The sequence below is a fragment of the Myxocyprinus asiaticus genome, chromosome 50 (assembly GCF_019703515.2).
Source record: "Myxocyprinus asiaticus isolate MX2 ecotype Aquarium Trade chromosome 50, UBuf_Myxa_2, whole genome shotgun sequence".
Taxonomy (NCBI): domain Eukaryota; kingdom Metazoa; phylum Chordata; class Actinopteri; order Cypriniformes; family Catostomidae; genus Myxocyprinus; species Myxocyprinus asiaticus.
The window spans coordinates 15,831,132-15,857,926 of NC_059393.1; the positions used below are offsets into that span (position 1 = coordinate 15,831,132).

The 26,795-nt window shown below is 37.1% G+C and overlaps 1 protein-coding gene across 3 annotated transcripts in view; it reads right to left on the reverse strand.

Annotated features, from left to right (window-relative positions):
• Positions 1-23,708, reverse strand: part of LOC127439193 (transcriptional repressor p66-alpha-like) — a 42,319-nt gene extending 18,611 nt beyond the window's left edge. Inside the window, exon 1 of one of the 3 annotated variants that reach the window (XM_051695335.1) lies at positions 22,801-23,708. In XM_051695335.1, the coding sequence (XP_051551295.1) occupies positions 22,801-23,305 (505 nt within the window). In that variant the 5' untranslated portion in view covers positions 23,306-23,708. Of the gene's footprint in view, positions 1-20,292; positions 20,476-22,800 lie in introns of those variants that run through there. The other 2 variants (XM_051695334.1, XM_051695336.1) reach the window with 2 other exon arrangements.
• Positions 23,709-26,795: the final 3,087 nt, after the last annotated feature.

The window sequence follows — 26,795 nt, forward strand, 5'->3', positions numbered from 1 at the left end:
TGTGTATAAACAGTCAATGAGTTTGTTAGCTTTCACATGGATGCACTGAGCAGGCTAGATACTGAGTCATGGGGAGCAGAAAAGAACTGTCAAAAGACCTGCGTAACAAGGTAATGGGACTTTATAAAGATGGAAAAGGATATAAAAATATATCCAAAGCCTTGAAAATGCCAGTCAGTACTGTTCAATCACTTATTAAGAAGTGGAACATTCGGGGATCTCTTGATACCAAGCCAAGGTCAGGTAGACCAAGAAAGATTTCAGCCACAACTGCCAGAAGAATTGTTTGGGATACAAAGAAAAACCCACAGGTAACCTCAGGAAAAATACAGGCTGCTCTGGAAAAAGACGGTGTGGTTGTTTCAAGGAGCACAATACTTGTTGACCCCTCTCCAAACATAGCGCTTACGGTTGTGACCACAAAGCTCTATTTTGGTCTCATCACTCCAAATTACAGTGTGCCAGAAGCTGTGAGGCGTGTCAAGGTGTTGTCAGGCATATTGTAACCGGGCTTTTTTGTGGCATTGGCTTCTTTCTGGCAACTCGACCATGCAGCTATTTTTTGTTCAAGTATCGTCGTATTGTGTTCCTTGAAACAACCACACCGTCTTTTTCCAGAGCAGCCTGTATTTCTCCTGAGGTTACCTGTGGGTTATTCTTTGTATCCTGAACAATTCTTCTGGCAGTTGTGGCTGAAATCTTTCTTGATCTACCTGACCTTGGCTTGGTATAAAGAGATCCCCGAATTTTCCACTTCTTAATAAGTGACTGAACATTACTGACTGGCATTTTCAAGGCTTTGGATATATTTTTATATCCTTTTCCATCTTTATAAAGTCCCATTACCTTGTTACGCAGGTCTTTTGACAGTTCTTTTCTGCTCCCCATGGCTCAGTATCTAGCCTGCTCAGTGCATCCACGTGAGAGCTAACAAACTCATTGACTATTTATACACAGACCCTAATTGCAATTTAAAAAGCCACAGGTGTGGGAAATTAACCTTTAATTGCCATTTAAACCTGTGTGTGTGTCACCTTGTGTGTCTGTAACAAGGCCAAACATTCAAGGGTATGTAAACTTTTGATCAGGGCCATTTGGGTGATTTCTGTTACCATTATGATTTAAAAAGGAGCCAGACAACTATGTGATAATAAATGGCTTCATATGATCACTATCCTTAAATAAAAGACAGCACAAATATGATAAATCCTATTTTCAAAATCAATGCCAAAATTTCACAATTTCTGCCAGGGTATGCAAACTTTTGAGCACAACTGTAAATAAGGATTTTAGCGGAAAAATAATATTTACTACCACACATACAACATAACTTATGGTACTACTGTATTAACGGTACTACTGTTTAAAAAATACTGTGGCACCACCAGTATTTTGAAGCTTTAGTATCACGATACTGACGTAGCAACGGTCTACAGTGCAACACTACTCTGAAACTACTAATATATTTGTAGATATCTGAAGATTGTGCAATAAACTTAATAATTTCCATACTTATAATCAACAACTTTAAATTTATAGTTTTAAAACTTCCTGTCATTTTTTTATTTGATTACATCATTTGCAAGGCTTCATGTGATTGTAGTTCATTCCCTCTTTAAAGACAGTGAGTACACAGTCGTGTACCTTTGTCTGTCAGATTTTCATATACTTTTTAGCTTCAAATCAAATGTTTGTAGTGTTCTGACACCTCAGAGCTGGTTGGTTTGGTTCATGGCTTAGAACTCTTATGCAGGATTTTAGTAAATCCCTATGTAAAAAACATTAGCCTAATACTTCCAGAACCAAGATGGCTCCCTCTTTTAGCCAAGCTGGCAAGGGTATTAGTAACTGATTTATTAAATAAATAGGTTATTAGTCTATCATTAATATTGTACTACTTGTGAAAAGAGCCAATAATGGAACAGGTTTTTCTAAATGACATTTTACCGGAAAGACCATCGCCATCCATATTAGCAACTTAGGCCTATATCTGCTTATCCCTGTACAAGACAACTCAAAGAGATGCATTATGCAGATATACGAAGGAGGTATACAGTATACAGTTTTGCAGATGCAAAGAAAACTGTGGAGTTACATGCATGTCTTAAAAAGAGAGCCCATGCATACATGTTCTCAAGAAGTTTGTGGTAAACCCAACAAATAGGAAAGACAATCGCACATAGCAGAACCCCAGAGAGAATTTACACTCTATCCTGGATTATGACAGGCTGTCATTCAGAACAACAGCCAGGGAGCTTAAACTAAGGTTTAAAATATGCATGCAACCCACTGCAAATGGAAACAAATCTATTATTTGGGTTCATTCACATAACGATTGTTGTATGCAAGACAGCCCTGCCTATAGGAGACGTGCTGACCTACCTGTCTTAAATATAATATCAGCCATCTGATAGCAGGAGAGCTGACTCAACAGCCAGGCCTGCTCTCATCTGCTGTGACATCACTGGGGCTCCACATGACCCTTCCCAAGATTCCATGGGACACAAAGCATTTCCCTGAAAACCAGTTCAAACCGGTTGGTGGACGCAGCCGAGAGACTGAAGCAGGTTTTTAACCCCTTGAGAGACTGACTGGCAGTGAATGTGGCCACACAGACGTGAGAGTTTGCCAGTGGGGGATGGGCCATATGCATTCCAAAACACAAGTCTTTCAGAGATGAAGAGGAAGTGTCCGCCCATGTTGCAAGCAAAATAACAACCAGCACAGTGGTCTTGGCAATAAAGGTTATTCAATGAACCAAATAAGCTCATGTCCAGCAAATAAAAACTTTGAGTAGCTTAAGGGAATTAATTTTGTCATAACTTTCATTCTAGGTGAACTATAACTTTGACAAGCAATTCTTGAATTAAAGGCAAGTTCTGTCACTTTCACAAAAAGAACCGGGCCATACAGATGCTGAAGAGATCGAACAAGCAAACCTGAAGTTCGCCCAACAGTTTGCCTAAAAGTTTCTCTTGAAATGAGGCTGGCGCTTGAACCAGATGCTGGTAAATTTTTCGTGTGGTCACAGATATAATCGCCAATGTAAATGAGCACTGGACAAAGCTCTTAAAAAGTAGGTCACCAAACCTGTCAATTATACACTGACAGTTAGAAATGTAGTCAGCCAAGTGTTTTGCACAAACACTGGATGTCTGTTGACAAGAAAATCTCTCTTTAAGCAAGAAAACCTTAAAGGAGTCTTTCTGGCCCTATCTAACCTGGTATCAAGATGCATTCCAATCACAAGTGGACAGGCGAGACACATCGCCATTTACACCTGGTCATGATATGCATCTCTGTTGACCACTTGTGTTTAGATTTCAAGGGGAGGGTCTCCGATTTCACGACGACATACATCAATCACTACGTTGGTGTAGAAAGAAAGAACTGTCCGCGTATCTAGGAAAACTAGGCACTGCGCGCATGATGTCCTGGCATGCAGGGAAACCAAAGTATACTTGAACAAAGTTTGGATCAGCAGAGTGAAAATACTCTACAAAGACCATTTTTTGCTTAAAGAAATGTGTGAACAAGTTCCTTCATCAGTTGCCAACTACTTTAGTCATACATAAGCCACTTGTTCTTGTTAGGAAATGGATGCTTGTTGCCAAAACAGCCGACACGTGGCTTGTACGGCCTCATGGGAATCGGACGGCATCAGTAGTTGCTCACATCTATGCAACATTCATGCCTCGCTACATAGCCTACTACAACAGGGTTTGTTATGAGCTAAAAAAAAAAAAGACTTCAAAGAATCAAAGGTGGTAAGACTCAAGTTACTACTACATTTTCATTGATTCCATTACTGATACACATTAGGTTTAAAGCCCAGCTTATACCAGACAATGCAAAATGACAGCATTACACAAGCAAGAAAGCCTTATGTCTTGATATCAACATGGGCTATACAGAGGATTATTTATATGTTTGAGTATCATCATTCAGATTTAAACCATGACGTCACTCAACTGCAAGCCAGCTACAATACGCTTTTCTACTAATAACACTGTCATTAACTTTATGTCACAGACTTAAGATTATGCTTCCTGCATCACTCCAGTTGTTTTAGGAAGGCCTTTAAAAATTAAATGAATCATTATTTTTTACAATTCATTGTCTTACCAACAAATCGTATAATTTAGCCTAATCATTTATTCAATTGACTTTAAGGCACTATTTTCTGTAAAGCTGCTTTTAAATTGTATGAACTGTGAAAAGCAAAACACAAGTAACTCTAACTTGGCCTGTTTGAACCAAGCGACACTGCAGACTCCAACATCTGCAGCTAGAACTATATTCTTCACCTCTGCATTCGATAACAGTGCAACGGCAGTATACTGGATTGTTTCGAGACAAGTGAAAAACATGTCTATTCATGCCACACTGTGGCGAGCTGGGAGTGTGGAGACTATCCTCACGGGGTCAACTGAAGGCGAATCGTCTGATGTAATGTCCGCCCATAGGGCGCAGACCAGGCAAGACAATAGGAGTCAATTGCCAACCCTCAAAAACATCACAGCATGGTGGCAATACGAGCCAAAATAGATTTGTACATCTTCTGGAGAAAATGTGAGCAGTTCTTACCATTGCAAAACTCAACAGCACGATGCTAAGGTGTTGTGGGTGGTTGTCAGGTTTTGCAAAGCAAAGCATATACCATCAATGAACAACCTCGGAGCTCATGGCAGGTCTGTCTCTAGAAGTTTATAAGCTATCCTTAAAAAATGTATTATCCTTTGAAAAAAATAAATAAAATAAAAAATACTATTTATACTATAAATACTATTAAGCCCACCCCCAAGTCTCTATGATATTTTGGTCCCTAGATATGGTTCGGATCACCGCAATGTAAGTCTAAGGAGGGTTTTTTGTTTGTTTGTTTGTTTGTTTTTTTTCACACATTTTATCATCTGCCTTACAACATTAGTAAGTCTGATTATTTAGAAAAGTATTATCACACCTCTGCTCAACTAGACGCACAATGAGGAATTATGTTTGTAGCACAGACACTGGGTCACTGGCAAAAGTTCAATACTTAAGGTTAGAGTTTTGTTCAAATCCCTAACCACAGGCATGAGCAAACGTAATAGTGCTGCTTGCTTTAGGGTCAGCTTTAAACAGAGCTGAGAACTGATACACAGGCCAAACAGTGCTAGAGTGAGCGTTATGTCCAAGTCTGGGTGTTTCCTGAGTTGTATGCTTCAACTGCTTTTACAGTTTACAAGGCTTGTCCACTTAACAAGGACTTCCTTATTGTGTCACAAACAGATAAAAAAAAAAATCTGTTGATCGGCCTCCAAAAATTGATGTTTCAGGTGAGCAGAGTCTAACATGCTACAGATGTCCCACTGGATATCTAAAAACTAACATGTCTTCTCACCCACAATAATGAAGTGGCTGCCAAGAGGGTTGAGTCAAAAGTGGCCGTCAGCTTCAGTTCTGCGTATCAAGGGTTAAGCCCTGCCATTTTAACACCACAGACAGATCAGGCCACGAGGGTGTTACCTAACAAAATGGACGTTGTTAACCCTGTATCTGCCGGAAGATCCACCTGGTATGCCCCCTAGCAACAGGACACATGCAAACGACAGAAAGCAAATGACTGCTTTTCACGTGGGCACAAAAGAATGCTTTTGCTGTAAGAACAGTTGCAAGCAACCCCCCCCCAGACACACACACACCTACCCATCCCCCACAGTGATCTCAAACAGACTAGAGTGCAAATGTATACTGATGCACACACATAATACAACTGGCCTTTCAGATCTGTGGTGGCAGCAACAAAGTGCATTTAATTTACAGTAACTATGTCACAAGACGCACTCAAACAATCGTATTTCTCAGAGTTATTTGACTATTACAAATCCATGATGTATGGTTCACCTTCATAATCCCACTGTCAAACTTTACTAATCGGCTAATGCCTTAATTTAGTTTGAAGCACTTAGTTTGAATGTCAGCCGGGATGAAGTTAATACTCTGTCGGTCGGGTCGAGGTCCAGATTCTACAGGAACTGACAGGGGACCAAGCGGACTAGTGTCTTGTACATGGCTCTGGGTTCAACCTTAACAATTAAGATTGGCCACAGGTGAAACAAAACTATGAGCATCACTCCTTAAATCTTTAAAAGGAATGAATCAAGCTAGTCCAACTAGTTAACTATCAGGGCTCTACGCTAACATATTTTTTAGAAGCACTCGTGCCCCTAAGTGAAACATATTAGTGGCACAGTCAAAAATTTAGGGGCACAGACAGTTCCGTTTTATGCAAAACTGTTAAAGAGCCCGTTTTCTAGCACACCAATATGTTGAATACTCCCCAGAATGAGCTTATTTTAAAAATCTGACAGCAAAAAATCCATAATTACATTATGTTTGAAGTAATCACTGCTTTGGATGTCAAACCTTAAAGAGGTATGCGCAAAACTCATGCGTACACTGGAAAATGCTGGTTAAGGTGTTTACGTGCAACAAAGTCTACAGTACATAATGGGCTAAAATCTACCCGTGTCGATTGGTTATTCTTATGCCGTTTCTCAACTTATAACAATAAACTTACTGAACCGGAAGCCATTTCTTTCTTCATGTCCAACTCAAGAGACTTAAATCCTTAAATATGCACAATATGGGCCCCATTTTAAGAGCACTACGCCTTACGCTCAGCACTATGCGATATGTCATACGCGCACAGTCAGTGGGCGTGGCAATTAAATTTAGATATTTTCGAGTAAGCATGTGCTAAGTCTAGGCGTAAGTGGGTTGGTGAAATCATGCGCACAAAGCACTAATGGGCTTGGTCGAGTGCAATTTAATTTTAAGTTTTTTTTTTTTTCAGGTATTGCACCATCTGCTTCCAATTACATATTGCATTCCCTGTCAAGCAACCTCGATATAAATGATAACTGCATATTCATACAAAATATGTAGTATAAATGGGCTGCAAGTAAAGCATTAGACTTATAGAAAAATGTATATGTTCTTTTGGGCATTCACAATGTCCTTGCTGTGAACTCACTCCCGTTTTGTCTCATTCCTGTGCTATGGTGTTAAGCGGTGAAATACTACAGAGGATGTTTGAGTTTCCTCCTGCCTACGGACTGCGATGTTGGTGTTCTCTATTGGCCAGTTTCACCTGTGGTCTTCACGGTGTTAAGGGACACTTGAAGTTTTGCTGCTCTCCCATTGGTCATTGTTTTGCAATGTCTGTTTGTTACATGTTTGTCTGTATAATCTTTAATTTCTGTACTGCGTCCTTGAGCTTTTGAAGGTGCTATACAAAATAATTATTATTAAAAAAAATATTATTTTATTTTTTTATCTGAAAATCATGGTTTTAAAAGTGATTAAAAGCTCTTGCAGGAACAAATGCAGGAACTGATTTAATACTTTGTGCCGAGATTAGACGCGCTTCTTAGTCATCTTAGCGCAATAACATATTTCTAAGTAAAAATGCAAATTGCACTGCGCCACTTCATTAACAAACTATATACGTGCACATACACCCACAGATAGCGCAAGCACTCCCACCTATGACTAGGGCTGAACGATTAACTGAAATAAAATCGAAATCGCGACATGACCAAGTGCAATTATCAAACCACGAGGGCTGCCATTTAATTAATTAAATAGTCTCAACGCGCTGCCCGCTGTGCTGTGCCTATGTGCATGGCTGTTTTGTCTGTAGTAGTCAGTGTATCACACGTGGTTTCAGAGTGGTTCTGTGCTCCATACACAAATTGTATCTATCTGCTGCCCTGAGTGACAGATCTGACATGTTTTTTGTTTTAAAGTTTATCATATCACAGTTAAACTCACAATCATATTTTTTTTTTCTCCAAAATAATCGCAATTAGATTTTTTTGTCCAAATCGTTCAGCCCTACATACAACCTCTTGCACGGTCACAAAAATTGCATAAAATTGCACTCTCACGAAAATTGGATAACATGTAGCGCACAGTCGTTACACTGTGCCTTATGCAGCCACAACAATAGAGTTATGTTGTCAATTGTAATATTTTATTTAGATTTATAATTAAAAATACTCAATTCTGTTTAAAAAAAAAAAAAATTTATTCAAGAATCGGTTGTATTATAATATGAAACGATCAACATTTGATGGACTGCTCAGGGCAGTAGGCCCAATATACAGCCTAGTAAGTATAGCATTTCTGTTTTCCAAATATTTCTTCCTCAAGTAAAAAGGATCATGAATAGAATCATTAAGAAACCTGAATCTTTAAGAGGAATTGGAACCAGACTTGTTAAATGCCTTACACTTCCCATCCCTAGTGCCGAGAGTCTAACAGTTAACAATCTTTGAGAAGTTCTCTAAATTCATCCCCATTAAAGCACCACGACTACAGTCCTCAAAACAGATTTCGTAACAAACTCGCCACTATAAACAATACACTTCAAAAACATCATGGTCAGACTTCAAATGCTGTAAGCAAAGTTCCTCATGCTTGATGCGTAGGTGACCACTTTTTTGTGAGGACTATGATGGTTTTGTGCAAAAAAAGGTTATGGTAACAGACTATTTACCCGTTGAATATCTGTCAGTTCTCCTATTGAAGGATCTGCACTTAGCATCCTTATATCTCTAAGAAACCTATTCATATAGGGCTTACTTAAGACCAACTAGTTGTTAGGTTGTCTGAATAACTAGACTGGTCAATTTTGATAATATGTAGTTTTGTACAACACTATACTGTACGGTATTTTGATTGAATATTAAAGCATATTCTTTGACACTTTTCTGAACTTTGCAACTGCATATTTATTGAATAAATGCTACTTTTAAAGCAAATCTAAATTAATTCAAAGAAACACTACTACATATTTTAAAATCTTTTCTATGCTGTGGTTGGAAAAACAAAAACGGCCCAATGTGTCTGAGGTAAGTGAGCAGAGCTGCCATAAGTCTTCACTCCTGGATGAATAACTTAATGGTGCATTCATGTCACTACGGCACACAGAGTGTTCCAGAGTTGCCGCGTCAGCAAAGTCGCTTTGACACACCGCAAAAAACACTGCTGGAGAAACTCTAGAAAAGCATAGAATTAGCTTTTCGTTTATCATATACTAAAAAAACAAAAACAAAAAAAAATCAGTTGCATGTTTCAAAATTATATCAAGTTATTTCAACTATTGTTTGTGAAGAAGAAACTACAACTTAATGTCAAAAGTACATGAACAACATATATTAAGAATATACGATGTGCTTTATGCCAACATAATTCAATTAGCCTTTTTGCAAGCCATGATTAGGACGTCTAGTGAATTTGACACTTGTAATCTCTATAATTCAATAACCCCTATTATCATAAGCCTCAGTGTGTTTCACCAGTATCTCTGGATCTACATAACTAGCCTGAGGGAAAATAAACAGAACAAGAGGTAAAACCTGTTAATAATGTTCTATCCATCTTAGTATTGTAGAACAATCTATTTATTTAGAATAATACATGGGGAGAATGCACCATCGGTGACTTCTCCAAAAAGCTGTACTGCAGCTGTTTAAATAACAACATAAAAACAAATGTAAAAGGTAACTATTCTACAAAGTTAAGCATAATGTTTTTTCAGGCCTTTGTTCAGATTTTCAGATTAATCGTGATCTTCATTTGAAAATAGGGCTGGGCGATATGGCAAAAAATATTTTCACGATATTCTTTTTCATATCATTCGATATCGATATTTATCACGATATACATTCACATTTGTACATTGCAAATAAGGAAAAAAAACAAAATCTTAAAGTCAAAATAGTCTATACAAAACTGCATTGGGGGGCCCAGAGACAGCCAAAGCAGTGGTGTCTGAGGGATCTTCTAAAATATTACAATAGAGTTTATCAATCGAGTGCGGTTGGATATGAATGTTAAAAGATGATCTGTTCACACTGAATCATAAAGGACAGTATATATATTTTTTTTACATTCAAATTACTTTGCATATTTCATTACATTCAGATATCCAAGTATGGGGGCATAGAAGCCCTTGTGATACTGTATGGGGGTTCATGAGTATCCCCTGAGAGAAAATTTAGAAAATGTAAAAGTCTGAATGGACCATTTTCATATTTTCATTAAAGTGAGAAAGACTAGACTACAAACTAGTAATTTTATTGTCTTTCATCCTTGTCAGAGATAATGACATCTGAATAATTTCACAAAATTAGAACAGAAATCTATTTGTTTATTATTAAAGGCTTGTAACATGCAGATTAATAAAACTAAATTTAGAAAGAAAAAACTTTATGGTCTAAAGGCGCACTGGAACTACGTTAACTTACGTGGCACCTCATGTTTACTTGCATGCGGGGAAAAGAGGAAAGGACAGGGCATGAATGAAGCATGTTCAGTGCTAGAGAAAAATATTCAAGAATACAGTGCTGACAGATCAGATATGATGTGTAACCAGCACTGTTGTTTTGTCGTGCTGCTCACTAGAGACGATGAGAGGGCGCAACCGTCATAATGATGTTTTGCAGTCCTTTTGCAGTCCGGATGGAATCAATCCAGGGTTCGGACCCGGAACGCGGGTACTGGCGTAGCGAGGACATTAGCAACTTCATACAGCCTGAGGATGCGTTTCAACTGACGCGGAAGGAATCTGCTCAAAGCCACTCCCAACGCTAGGGATCAGCTTGCCCGTGCGTCAATTCTACAATCCACCTCGAGCGTTGCGCTCGGCTTCCATAGGAAGGAATTGAAAGCACTCACTCACCACACACCAGTGGAAACGTACAATAAGAAAGCCGAACTGCTTGCGTTTTTAGCAACATGCACCTGATCGTCTAGATGTAAAACAAAGGCTAAATATAGAAAATTACTCAAAAGCATATCATCGATATTGTTGAGTTTTTTTTAATCACAATAAATATCAAGATCATTTTATCGCCCAGCCCTATTTGAACAATCCTGATATTGATTCTTAAAACCCCCAAATCTTTTCTTTTACTTGTTTTCTTCAGTTTTGGTATAGCAAATTAACTGCATAGCTTGGGCCCCATTGTTAATTTTCTATATTCATATTTTCATAATGTCGAAAAGTTAGAAGAAAAAAAATCCATGCTTAGGCAATGCACTGCTGTTTAATAGGGATGGGTAAAATTTTTATTTTCCAATTAATAGCTATCTTTATTTGAACAATCCCGATATCTTTGGCTTTTACTAATTTACTTCAATTGCGATTTATTTTACAGATTATCAACACAACCAAAACTGAAGTAGATAGTTTAGGCCCTACTGTTATTTTTTATTTTTTAATTGTCTGATATATTATGTCATATGTTTATTAAAGTTAGAAGAGAAAGATTTTTTTCAGATGCAAGCAAAATGGACTCCATCTGCTCTCCATCTTATCCAATTTTCTAATTCGAATTAGAATTTCATGAATTCAATTTTCATGCAAGAGCAAAGCCCAAGTGGCCATGGGTGGGAGTGTTTGCGCTATCTGTGAGTGTATGTGCGCAAACTGTGGGTGTATTTTATGGTAATGAAGTGCCGCAAAATGCAATTTGCTATTTTCCTGAAAAACGCTCACCAAGACTTTTCAAAAGCAGGACTGTTTTCAGTGCAAAGTCTAAACACAGTTCCACCTGCAGATTAGGGCTGGGTGATATGACAAAAAAATTAATTCTCTATTTTTATCAAACTTTTCACGATTCGATTTTTTTCAACTTTTAAATATACTCCAACATTATTGAAACAGCATGTTCTTTATTAGAATGCAAGTCAACCTGGTTAGAGAAATCCACGTTCTTTTCATTATAGGAAACAAAGGTGTGCATGAAAAAAGTACAAATGCACCACAGGGGGAATAAATGAATAAATTAAAATCTAATGAACCCAGATGTTCAGAAATATTCAAATAAGACAAACTGCCAAATACTTCTTAGACAGTGTAGGTATTCATTTTATCCAAACAAAGTCTATCTAGAAAGTTATCTAGAAATCAATATCTATACATTATCAAGTTTATCTTGAAAGTACTCATTGCAGATCAAACAATTTGTGTGTACCGGTATATTCATAAACCCTGCAGTGGTTCACACTGAGCACCACAGCAATATAAAAGAATTTATCATTAAAATTCAACTCGCAAAGTTTGTCAAAATGATCGCTTGCTAAATGTTGGCTATAGATACAGTACACTTCAAACATTTTATTGAGCAACCTAAATCATCATGGCAAAAGGAGAGGCGGATGTTTGATTTTCCCATATATAGCCTATCCATATGATTTGAAATAAGTCACCCATAACTGTCATGTAACTAACGCTTTATTATGGGTAAATAGAAAAGAAAGGGGACCGTTCATCATCTAGGGACGGGCACGATTACTCGAGTACTCGGACATGGCAGCAATGATCGATCATGGAAACGATGATCGATGGTGATCATGTATGATGTGACTCTTCACTTAATTCGAAATTCAGTGACAATTACCTGACAACTAAACAAAAACATGTCAAAGAGCGAGCTTATTTTTAATTTTGAGATTGATTATGTTGTGATTTTGAGGGGTACATTGATTGTCAGAGAAGTCTCATAGCAACCAAACTGATATGCTGCAATGCTATCCTTATGATAATCAAAAGAGTGTGTAATTAACCGTGTTTTGAACACCTGTCTCTGCAAAACATTTGCTAAGCACGTTTTATTATAATTTAATGTAAGTACTTTGACTTGTTAATGGATATTATTAAAGAAAAGTGAATGTCTGTCACTGACTGTAAACTTCCCTACCCTGGGCGCCGAAATATTTGCGTGAAGTAACACAATGAGAGTTGAAAATTTCCACACGAGTTTCCAAGTTAGAAGTCCGACATAAAGTGTCATTCCGTTGCACTTTCCCCAGTTGAAAGGTGGAAATTCCGACTCAAAGTTGAATGGAATGCTTCATAAATCATCACAGCAACAACAATACGGAGCATTGCAGCTTTCCCCACAGGGGCGAACACTTGGGGAGACACACACAGCAGGCGTGTGGCAATGGACTCAACGTGCTGCGAGTGTTTCAAACAGCTAGGCAGATTGCAGCATCTTCAAAACTGAACTTCAACTTAACACGCATATTAAAAACACAATGGTTATGGCATCTCCTGTTAAGCCAAACATGATTTGAAAACAGACGGTTCAGGCAGTCACTAAAAAAACTGATGTGCGCTTACCAAGATTACTACGGTAACATGAAGGAAGAACAGACAGATGTGCGTTGGGCACATACTTTCATTGAGTTGGGCAGCGAATCTTCACATTATGACAAAATATGATGCACTATATTTTGATTATGCAATCTTTTGTACATTTTGAGATTATTTTATAACAGCCTATACTAATGAATAGACGATACACTGGTACAACAAGACGCAATGCAGCAGCTAAAGATGTTTGTCAGACATGTTATTATATACACAGTTAAGGACATGTCATTGCCCCTCGAGTACTCGACGAGTAATTAGTCCGAGTACTCGAGTAGACAAAATGCCCATCCCTATCATCAACATACACACGCCGAGGCCAGTTACGGTCTAAAGCCTGTGTATATATGCATGATGATGCACAATCACACTGTGCACAATCGTACTGGGAATATTACCACAGTCCTTTATATCAGTCTCCATGTTGTTAACCTGTCACGTTCAGTTGGAGTGCGCCACATGTGCAGCTAATCAGATCGGGAGTGGCTTTAAGACAAGTGCTCTGAATTCCTTTTCTCTTATTCAGCCTTTGGTGGATTTACAACGTATCTAACTATAGCATTTGCAATGCTACTTTTCTCAGTTCCTGTATAGGTCAGATGGCACCAGGATCAAAAATCAACTTTTCCATTAAGGGGCAATATTTGATTTCCATGGGGCATTTTTTACCTTGATTTCCAAAAGGACCATTTTTTTCTATTCTAACCTTATAAACCTGTCACTCTTTTATGTTATAATTTAGACAATTAAATCAATTTTAAAAATTGCATCTTCCAATAATTACAAAATTGCATGATCTGTACATTGCATATGTACAGGCACTTTAACTCTGAAATACAATGGGGACTCTTATTTTGAAATGTTTCCACTTCACTGCTTTAAGCTGCTCATTCAAACAAATAAGGGATAGATAATGTGCACTCCTACAATAATCTACAACGTATTACAGTGTAAACAATTAAAAGTAAACACTGTCATATTTCATCTACACCATATCGTTATCAACAGTTGATCATTAGTAATCACTTGTCATAAATTTCCAATATGGCTTAATGATTGTGAACTGCTCTGCAACAGCTGAAAACACTCAAAAGCCCTCGCGTGCTTGAAGAAAATACAGTGCCGCGTTTTCACTTTGAAGGATGCAGCACATGCATTTATTCAATGAAATCCTATTCTTTTGAAGTCTGAGGATGTGTTCACACTTGTAGTTTGGTTCACTTGGTCCGGACCAAAAAAGAATTTAAGACATTTTAAGACTTTAAAGAATCCGCAGGAACCCTGATATATATCATCCCTTCCTCCTGCACTTTTGGATTCTAGCTGGTGAGGAGGTTTTTCAAACAGACAGATATATAAGTGAGATGAGTAGATGGGCAGGGAAGCAGGCTATAGCACTTGGGGCAACAGTGTTACTTACTAAGACAGTATATTTTGTATAAATGGTCTGAATAGTCATGTAATTTAGCATGAGCACGACGCTGAACGTGCAGAGCGTGAGAAACGAAGTGTCCATCTGTCCGCGTTTATGTCCGCGTCCGCTGACTCGGTAACATCTGCACAACGGACAGCATGAAACAAATAATGTTCAGTGAAAATTTCAAAGAAGATCAAGATGTAAGTATTTGGAACTATATCAGATATGATATGAAAATTTTATTGAGATATGAAAGGCGTCAAAACTATAGATCGCTCCAACGTCACGCGCTTGCTTTAAAAGCTTTGTTAATTATAAACGGGAGCAATAGTTTTATCACTTCGCTCGCTAACGGAGACACGGTATAACGCCATTTGCATGTCGAATTGACAGATTTAGAAAGATTTATACATCTGTAACATCTGAAGTTCAGTAACTATGCGACAAAGCACTCCCTCACTGCACGCGTTTACACTAAATTCAACAAGCGCTTAACGCGCTGCTGACAGCTGCAAGCGGATTTACTCGGCATCTTCTGGAATTACAGTTTGATACAAAAACAAGTTTGATTTGTTCATCTGTATCTATTGGTTTAATAATTCACAACTGCACTGTAAAATGAATAAAAGTGTGCGGGAATTTCCCGCACTATGAATGCGGAACTTGCGGGAAATATTAAAATTGTGCGCAATACCTGCAATCAAGTGCCGAATTTTAGGCCCTGCTCACACTGTCTATAAATTAACAGAGCGCACATCCAAAGCTTGGCGAGAACCATATTTTCCACGCATAAAAAAGCAGCATGTCACTGTAATAGAGACATGCCTGATATTCAACAAGTACGCAGATAATGCACAAAAGAACACAAGTCAATTTTTCTATTCTTCTAATTCATTGCATACAGCATATTTACACTACCAACTTCTTATGAATGTGCTGTCTTTGTTTACAGTATATCGCTGGTGCTTGGCAGGGAATAGACTATATAATAAGACGCAGACGGTGCAATAACCGAAAGAACCTCAGAATTATATTGCAATTGGCCCAGACTATTCGAGCTTTGCACGCACAATTTCACCAAACAAAGAGCTACCACTCTTAAAATTGGGCCATATAGCTGACATATACCCAAATTAATCAGAATCGAATCAAACTGTATCAAAATCGGAAAACCGAAACCCTGTAAATCGGAATTAAATCAAATCAATACCCAGACCTACTTTTTGATTACATGATGGACATCTGTATCTGTAAAGATAGCCTAAATCTTAATTTATATGGATTGGTTTGAAACTTCATTTACAAAAGGCCATATCTTGAATCCATGTTTTGATATGTCATGTCAGGGTCTTCATATAATGACTGTGCTGTCGGAAATGTTGCTAGTTTAAAGAGGTTGGTTCAATAATTTTGACTACGTATTGGGGCAATGAACGCATATTGAGCAGACGAGAATTCAATGTTTGTTAGTTTTTTTTGTTTTTTACACTTCCAAATGGTGCCAATCATGTACTATGATACATGGCTGGACGATAAAAAAAAAGGTCATATTTTCAGCCAAATAAACAACTGTGATCTGATTGGAGTTTGTTCATGAGAAAACTTCCAACTGAGCTTATATGAAACTGGTAAAAAAAGTGGTGAATTCAAAGAAATCCACTGACCTATAAATTCCTTCTGATCTGACAGGATTCCCCTACACTTTTTACAACCAACGAACCCATGCCTTACTGATAACGACAGTCAGCTGAAAGGGAAATTGTTCCCCTCTACTACCATGGCATCTACTTTTGGACAACAACCAAAACAGAAGAATTACCACAGACAGATTTGTCCAATGAATCCGTCTTTCATGCTCTCTTCCACAAACCTTCCTCATCTGACGTATCAGGAAGTGGAGATTGAACAGTAAAAGATCTTGCAAGATTACAGTTGTCATGTATCAGACTTCAGCGCTTCCGGTTTACCAACCACCACCATCTAAGATCCAGCAGCTTTGGTAGCTCAGTTACAGATGTACTACACCACTACTTAGCAAAACACTTACCAACTCTTAAAAGTAACAATTTCAACACATTGAACGTATGGCTGTAACAGCCTTCCAATGACACACAGATCTCATCTCTGCTAAATATAGTTTAGTTACAAATCTGGCTCCATACCAGGATGCTGTGAATCTTTTGTCAGCAAAGCCATGCTTGTGTGCCTTCATCATTCCTGAACAAGATTCTCCTGGAGTATACTACTGGTCCCTCAGGTCTGTCCTTGGTGTGGCATGAGATTCAGTGAGACATATATACTACTACTCACCAAGAGGTGCCAAGTGTCTAAGCTGGTGCCTAACAGACACGCAACATGGTAGGCCAGGATTCGACAACACCTGAGAACACATACTGGAGTAGCATACTGGGACTGGCTTTTGAAAATGATTGTACACACTCATTTAAGCATGATTAATTGATCTTAATTGATCTAACTGAGATGGACAGGAATTCGTATTGAGTAGCTGTCAAGCTTTTTTTCTTCTGTGCTAAAGCAGAAGAAACATGGCCTTGTAGTTGCTTGCGACAATGTTTCTAAAATAGTACCACCCAATTTATTTACAAAAAAAAGCCACATCATGGATTCCCGCAGACAAAAACAACTTAAGCCACCACCACACCCATTGAGAGTCCAACCTTCAGCTGCACTCCCTCTTTATCATGGGAAACAAGACAAGTATTTAGTAAGTAATGAGCAACACCATGATGTCATTGTGTAGCTTGATATCATATTCTCACAAGCAGAGAAGGGTCGGTTGAGCTAATATTGTTGTGTTATTTTAGCATATAGCCTAGCCTTATGTCCACTGAAAAGGCGCTAACATTTCATAACTGACCCAAATGCAATAATTATTTTTGGACCAGTTTGTAGAAGACAGAATTGGGTTTTAAAAAAGAACTACTTACAAGGGAATATACATTTTAAAAACAAAGCACTATTGCAGATAATATTCAATGTTAGTGCCTGATTGACCTGGATCTAAACCTTTGGCAATTCTCTGTGAAATAATAGTTTTTGTTTAACGCCATAAAGTAGTGGTCGACTGACATGCCAATTCTATATCTAGAGCGCTAGGTGGCCAATGGCCGATATATTCATAAAGGAGCGGTCACACAACCCTGCGTGCTACATTCACTCCCATTCAAACGCATCTATACACAAGACACCAATATCGCAAACTCATGCAAAGAAATTTCGTACAATGCTGCGTACCAAAAGTTCAAGCTCGGTGAACTCTGAACTGCGAATCTGGATGACAAGAGGATGCGTGACCAATAGAACATTAAAAAGTCTCATGCTGACCTCTTGGCTCAATTCAAAGGATACATATTTCAAAGTTGCATGTTTTTTTATTGTTGCCGGAAAATGAGTAGACAACATTTTCATTTTGGTAATTTATCAACCAGTGTGGCATACAATATGCGGTCCAGTAAATGTTGTTTCAAAATGTAAAAATGTATCAACTACTATCACAGGTTCTTATCTTTATGTATTTAAAAATACGTTTTAATGCTTTTTATTTGTTGTATGAAACCACATACTGATAAGTTGTGTAAAGCAGTCTTTGGTCGTCTTATATAAATGACAAGCCAAAGCATATCATTTAAATGGTTTGTATTAGTAGCTATTAATGGATCACACAGGTTTATAGAATAAAGTTTTTTATTTTAATTTTTAATTAAGTTTTATGCAGTGTATTGAGAAACAACGTAGAAAGAAATGGCTTATTTCATATTTTACAGCAGTTATGGACGATGCAATTTTACAGTTAAACATGTTTTAATGCACAAAGTATTGAAAATCAAAATGAGTAAAAATAATTCACTTTTACAATTATTTTCACACAATACAAACATTATAAAAATGTTACTTACATATTTTCTACAGCACAATACACTTCCAACAACCAGTAGTGTATTAATAAATGAAAAGATGGGTAAAATGTTCAGTTATTTATTATTTTAAGTATGCTATAAGTCACTGCTACCAAAAACAATCAGTCTTCAGCAGAGTGAAAAGACAAAAACAGCTGTTGCAACCAGCACCAACATCTTTAAAGATGCACTCAGTGATTCCTAAGAAACACTGTTGATATTCGAACTCAGCTGCCAAAACAAATGCACCCCTCCCTTCAGTGCTCCTTTGGAAGCTCCGCCCCCCAAATTCAGTAAGTTGCTGCTGCTAAGATAACTTGCAGAGAAGATGAGACAGTTTTACGCACACAGCTCCAGCCACTCACAACTCTCCTGCTACTAAATCTACCATCACAACATCAGCATATATGGGTTCTGTGAAACATAGCTAAATTTATGTTACCCACCTATCCAGAAGAAAAAGAGGGCTCCAAGCCCTTGACTTATCATAATCCTTTTTTTAAGCTTATATTCGTCTGACCTTTTTCTCTTGGTCTGTTTCTCAGCCATATGTCCTCCTTGGAGTTTAGAAAGTTTGCATCAGCCAGATTTGCCATGGATCTTCTAATGAATTTCCCTATCACTCCGCCCCCATCACCCATCCTGTGCACGCCCAAGAACCACCCTCTGTTGCTGATTGGCTGGAGTATTGTTGTGTGGATCGGTCTGATCCACTTTGTTTTTGTCCCATTTACAGAGCCAGGCCTGAGTACAAATACTAGATTTTTTTTCAGCCCACCCACACAACAGACAGCTAGCAGACTGTGAGGAAATATTTGCAGAAATTGACAAAAAGTGTATTAGATTAGAATTACTGAGCGCATCATTAAGTCTACGAGTGTCCCAACCTGCAATCAAAAGCCATCCACACACTCGCAGTCTTCACGTGTACTTGCACACTAGTGGCCAAACACCGGAAATACGTAAGACAAGTGGGTAAGTAGGCAAGACCAAAACCGCCAGTGTGGGTATTGGGACAGGGCCCATCTCCCACCTTAATTGATTTACTTGTATGCCTAAACCTGTAAAACTACCCGGTATTACCTCAGCTATCATACAACAACCTGTAATAGTCATGCATGGATAAGCACGATAACAGTCATTTCTAACATTTCCACATTAAGTGCCGTAAATAAACCCGACTAACAGCTAATGCTGACTAACTCATCAACTCCAATTAGCAGACGAGCTAAATAACTAGATTATCCCACTTAAAAATGTGAACTACTCCGAACGTTCTCCTCACACATGTAATAATGTTTCGCGATAGTAATATTACTGCCAGAGTTCGATTACACGAGTCGGGCTAAACTGACGTTTAAGTTAGGTTAAGTTTGTAAATACACTGTTTATCTCAACAGTCCAGTTGCTAGCAAAGCTAATGTTAAGTCCTAGACCAAAGCCAGCTAACACACAAAAAACAACCATGAATCAATCACTCATTTATTTAGCAAAGAGACAAGAAATAAGAGCAAAGTCTTAATATTTGTGTTGTTTTGCATGCTTCCCTCAGATTAAAATATAATGCTGAATGGGGGTGGGGGGTTAACTAGCCGGCTAAAAGTGGCACGCGCACGGACGCACACGCTAGTGTGATAGCTTAGCTCGCTATCTGGCCCATCTTCAGCAAACTTGTGACCAACTTGGACTCAATCTAAACACTCTTAAAACCCTCGAAACAACTCAAGCGTCTCTTTATAAGAACTTACCGAGAAGATAAAGCGCTTTATAATCTTCTGAGGGGTCTTCACACGTAAAGTTGTTGTTATTTAGCCCGGTATTTGTGTGTAAAAGTATCCCAAGGATCCCCTCAGTATGTGTATCCGCCCTGCCCGCTGCCGCTCCGGTCGCCAAATAAAGATCCTCGCAGCTGCCTACACATGGACCCGAGTCACCGCAGCGCGCATGCGCACTGGCGCACTGAGCCACATTACCAGGGGTTTTAAAATGAGGAAGAGCATCCTCTCGTTTTAATTTTGACCCCATACTCACCCTTACAAATATTTACCATGGTAACCATAGTTTCCACCAAAATACCTTTGTTATTGTTGCTACAACAGAGCTGTGGTAATTTGGTATTAGCCACCACAACAAAATGATAGAAAGATTTGGAATGATTGCAGCTTTCGATAATATTTTAAAATCATGTTCATGCTTGAATGTGTATCTGTTTTATGTATGTAAAATGTATGCATGCCTATGTTTATACCCATGGAAGATTCTGAAAACTTTGACACTGTCTGGAGTTCCCATTTTAATGTGTTACGGTTTTATCACTGTAATAACGACGGTATTTTGGTGGAAACTATTCATTTCCTACCCCATTATCTATGAATGAAAATGGTACGAAAATAGACCCAATGTTAATTAATGTCTTATTGAATTACAAAATTACTTAAAATTGTGTAAACCTTGAGAGCACTGTTAAAGGAATAGTCTAAATTGAAAATTCTCTCACAATTTACTCACCGTCATGCTATTCCAGATGTGAATGACTTTCTTCTGCTGAACACAAATGAAGATTTTTAGAAGAATATCTCAGCTCTGTCGGTCCATACAATGCAAGTGAATGGGTAACAAAATGTTGAAGCTTCAAAAGTACATGAAGGCAGCATAAAAGTAATCCATATGACTCCAGTGGTTAAATCTTAATCTTCAGAAGTGATATGACAGGTGTGGGTGAGAAACAGAACAATATTTAAGTCCTTTTTACCACAAATCTCTACTTTCACTTTCTTCTTTAGTTTTTTTGACAATTCACATTTTTTGTGCATATCACCACCTACTGGGCAGGGAGGAGAAAAGTTTTTTTAGAGTAAAAAAGGACTTAAATATTGATCTGTTTTTCACCCACAACTATCATCTCACTTCTGTAGATATAGATTTAATCACTTAAATCCATGGATTACTTTTATGTTGCCTTTATGTGCATTTTAGAGCATTTTGGTCACCATTAATTTGCACTGTATGGACCTACAGAGCTGAGATATTCTTCTAAAAATCTTTGTTTGTGTTTAGCAGAATAAACAATTCAGACACATCTGGGATGGCATGAGGGTGAGTAAATGATGAGAGAATTTTCATTTTTGGGTGAACTATCCCGTTAACTGTTAGAATATTAAAATCATATAATTTTACACTTTTATGGTTTTGTAGATATAATATTGTTTTTGTGCATGATTTACGTGCTTGCATACAAGTAATACTCTCATTTTTATATGTAGTACTAGCCCCCCTATAAGGGTAGTTGATGAATAACATGGACATTGACTTTTGCATATAACAAGTATATAACATGCTGTAATTTGTGGTCACCATTTCCAATTTTTTAAAAACATTTTTATTTATTTAATTTTATTTTTGCAGTTCACTTAAAAAGTTTTGTGGTCAGAATTTTTTTAATTTATTTTTTTAAGTACAAGTATTCCATGAAGTTATAATTAAGCAATAATAAGAGAAAATATTTCAAAAACGTTTTAGATGGAGTGTAGCATGCCATAATGCAGGACATTGCTCTCATGGCTTGAAATGTCATGTCAGCTACTCAAATACACCCTTTTGAGCTCAGAATTCAAAAACATGCTGATAACAAAGTATGCTTAGAAGGTGTGCAACACCCAAGTAGGCTATTTGCCTGCTAAAGAGCTGGTAAAAAAATAAATAATAATATATGTAAATGTAATGTATTTTGAATACATAATATCTCTATATTTATTTCAACCGACAATGTAAAAGCCTCTGATGTAAACACGTAATGACTGTGTCCTCTGGGACAAAATCATCTTCCTCCAGGGGGCGCTACACGGCTCAGAAAGCCGAAATCCCAAATGAACCGCATTAAAATTCCAGCACTTTTTAGGGTTATTTAAGATTTATGCACACTACAAAGTGTAACAGTTTAAATACACATTGATTCCAAGGTTTCGTACCTGACGTATGAATAAGAATCCGCCACAACAATCTCTATTAAATTATTAAAAAAAAATAAAAAATAAAAAAAAATAAAAATAAAAATTGAATCCAGGCATCACAAACGACCGTGATTGGTCCACCCTTGCCCATCGCTGAGAAAAGTATCACATACCGCGTGACGTCACTGTTAATTTCTATGCAAATCAGGCACAAACCAAAACTAATCTCGTTGTATTTACACAATAACCCTAAAATACCTTTAAAACCATGAATATCATCAATTTCAGTGGGATCCATAAACTTACCAAGTCCATCAGCGGCTTGAATTTGTTTTCGTTTGTTTTGATCACGGCGACTATGATTGTGGCCCAGGTAAAGCTCCGGATCAGGATGCAGTTCCGTGGGCCTTTTATCCACAAAATGAAAGGAGCACACGTAAACTCTCTTCGGAGGGGTTTTTAATTTCAGAGCCGCAAGCCAGGCCTGTTTCCTCTCATCATTCCTCGGCATTGAGTGTAACGCGTACGGCGCCGGACACGGACATTCACTACGAATCTTTTGGTGATCTATACAAAAATTGTCTTGAAAACTCTTCAGCTTTTTTGAGTTGTTGTAGCAGCCAGCAACAGCACAGGTGGACCCGGAGCTCATTTTCAACACTGATACGTCGGATTCGCCTTGTACGTACGTGAAGAAAGAATAAGGGGACCGGAAGCTGAACACCGGCAAACGGAAATACGGAGACGTCATGGAAGCGCCTATTTGTATGAGTACAAATTGTAAGAACATATATGGAAAGAGCAAATACATGTAGTAATACAAAAGGTGACAACAATCAAATATACAAATGTACGGTTAAAATATGGCATTTAGATGAATTGTTTACTCTTGGTCCGCTGCATAATCTCTTTTTCTAATTATGCTACAGCATCATAGTGTCCATACACGATTTTATATATAATACACAACATAGACTATTTGTAGAAACTTTTCAAGACAGCATTTAGGCATATAGAATTGTTTACCACTTGTTTGTCAATAACTGGAACTAGTAGGCGCTTTTGGCATATTTGTAGCGTATTGTTATTGTATAAAATGATCAATAAAATGATCAATAAAAAAATCTAGGCTGTTTAAAATAAGCCTTAAGGCCGTCTTCAGTAATAACAGCATCATCTTCATTTGAAGTCATTGGACACAGGCGACAACTCAGAGTGCAGTGGCGACATCTGCTGGTTGTTTTGAGGAAAGGCATGCAATTTCACACTTTAAAGGGACGGTTCACCTAAAAATGAAAATTCTCTCATTTACTCGCCTTAATGGCATCCCAGATGTGTATGACTTTCTTTTTTCTGCTGAACACAAACTAAACATTTTGGAAGAATATTTCAGCTCTGTAGACCCTCCCAATGCAAGTGAATGGTGACCAGAACTTTGAAGCTCCAAAAAGGACACAAAGGAGCATAAAAGTAATCCATATGTCTCCAGTGGTTTAATCTATGTCTTCAGAAGTGATATGATAGGTGTGGGTGAGAAACAGATCAATATTTAAGACATTTTTAAACTATAAATCTCCACTTTCACTTTCACTTTCTTCTTCTTTTGTTTTTGCTGATTCGCATTCTCCATGCATTTCGCCACCTACTCGGCAGGGAGGAGAATTTGTTGAAAAAAAAAAAAGGACTTAAATATTGATGTTTCTCACCCACACCTATCATATCACTTCAGAAGGCATGGATTAAACCACTCCAGTTTTATGGATTACTTTTATGCTGCCTTTATTTGCTTTTTGGAGCTTCAAATATACCTTTAATGATCAAAATGAGGTAGATTCTTATTGAAGAAACGCACTACTGTAAAGTAATATATAATATATACTGTATATACTAGGCTACATATCCAAACCAGTAAATTAAAATATACTATATACCAATATAGATATTGTACTCTGAAATTTCTACATTATTTTAGAAAAATGTAATATTTTAAAACATTGAGTACTTGTACTACATTATGTTTGATTAAATGGTTTTCAATGAATTTAAGTTAAATATAATTAATTGTATAGTAAATTATAGATACATTATAAATATAGTAAATAATTACTAATTATAACTGGCATCAAATGTGCTTAGCACTGTACCGTCTCCTGCACTGTACTATGTTAGAATACATCAACAGCTATACTCCAAATAAACATGTTTAATTTACTCATATATAAATATGCATATTTTTTACAGGCGTGAGTAAATATCAGGCCTAAGTTTGTTTTCCCCACTTTATAAGACAGTTTCAAAGTGAGTAGTATGAAACATTAACAAGCATCTATAATTAAAAATAATAGTTTATCTTATGAAAAATAAATAAATGAAATTATGAAAAATGTATAATTTTCCAAAGTGTGCCTCATACCCTCATAGTCTGACCACTAGAGGGAAGCAACGACTAAGATATCCGTAAAATGAGCACCAAAGCTATGCCTTCTGATCAGCAATCAGATAAATGAGTCTGATAAATTACTCAAAGTCTGATAATTAGCCAAATCTTAGATCTTACAATATCATAAAGGTTTATTATTATTATTATTATTATTATTATTAATGGTTTTTATTAGTTCTTGCTCTAAAAGAACAGTACCTGATCAATGTTGAGTCAATTTGGCCTCTGCCACTAGATGGCAGCATTATACAGTAATTTAAGGGGTTGACTGGACCCTTATTGACTGGAGAGTAACATACATTCCTATGGAGTGATATATAAAATGTATCCAACATCCTTATAGTTTGTCAGCAAGTTACGCCATTAAAATCAGATCAGATTAGTCTGGTGTTTTATTTTGTAAAAATACAATTCAATAATAGATACTTGGCTGCTTTTCTTGGGATTGTTGTGAAGACTTTGGGGGGGCATTTCATTTGTTTGTTCACCTGACGAAACAATAAAAAAAAACATCTTTCTAAAAAAACATCCTTAAAACTCCAGAAAACACCAGTTCTAGGTGCTTATTACAGCTTTACACAGTGCATGACTTCAGAGAGACTCTACACTGTAAAAAAATAAAATAATAATAAATAAATAAAAAATCCTGTTGTTTTTACAAAAAAAAAAAAAAACATAAATATATAAAAATGTAAAAAACTTTATAGAACAACCTGTACATTTTACAGTTTAAAACTGTTGTAATTTACATGACCACAATGGCACTGTAATAATAATAATAATAATAATAATTTGTTAAATTTACAGTAAAATACGTCATAAACAAGGTTAGCCTTCTGAAACTGTAAAAATCTGCTTTTTACTTTATAAGGTATTGTTAATCACCGTAAAAATGACAGAAGGGCACATGATGACATGAAGTTCATCAATAATGGCTCTTCCAGGATCAGTGATCAATAAACATGTAGAGACAGTGTTCAGTATCACAGACAAACACTAATCACCATCAGGATAACATGTGTGAAATTTAAATAATGCAGTAAACATTAACTAAACTACATTAAATATAACACAGAACACCCCAATGTACATAACTGATATTAAGAATAAGAAGAAACATAACTATTGCCATAAAATATAATGAAATGTAATGGGTCATGCAGGGAATTGTGGGAATTTCTTTTTTTTCCTGTAATTTTAACAATAATTTACTGTAAAAAAATGCATGTACTCTCATGTTAAACATAATGTAATTATAAAGGAAAATCCTAAAATTTTACATCTAGAAAATGTAATTTTTACAACATTTTATTGTAAAAATTCTGTATTGTCTTTTAAAATATATTAAATGTTTTACTGTATATTTTACAGTTAATACTCACTAATCAATTAATGTTTTATTTATTTTTACAGTCTTTTACCGTTAAAATTACCGACATTTTCAGTGTAGGTACATCTATCCCTCACAGCCTCGTTTTCATTCCCGACAGACAAAAAAATAAATAAAAATAAAAATAAAAAATGGCTACATTGCCAAGTACCTATAGCCCTAGGAAGGGCTGTAATCTAATTTGCATGTATTTAAATGGTAGCCACATGAATAATTTACACAAGGCTGGAAGCAGACTAGCAGAAGTACTGTGGCGGAAATCTAAGACGTGTTTAGAAATCTCTGGTACAATCAGCTTCAGGCCACAACAAAAGCCAACGTTTGAAAACTCAAAAGCTATGCTTCCTACTGCTTAAAACAGACGTGGCACTGCTTGTTATCGCTCACAGATATTCCATTAAGGTCGTTTTGGCAGATCCACAAGCATCCACTCAGTGGAGCCCGCCATAAATTTTCCCGCATTAAAAGGCC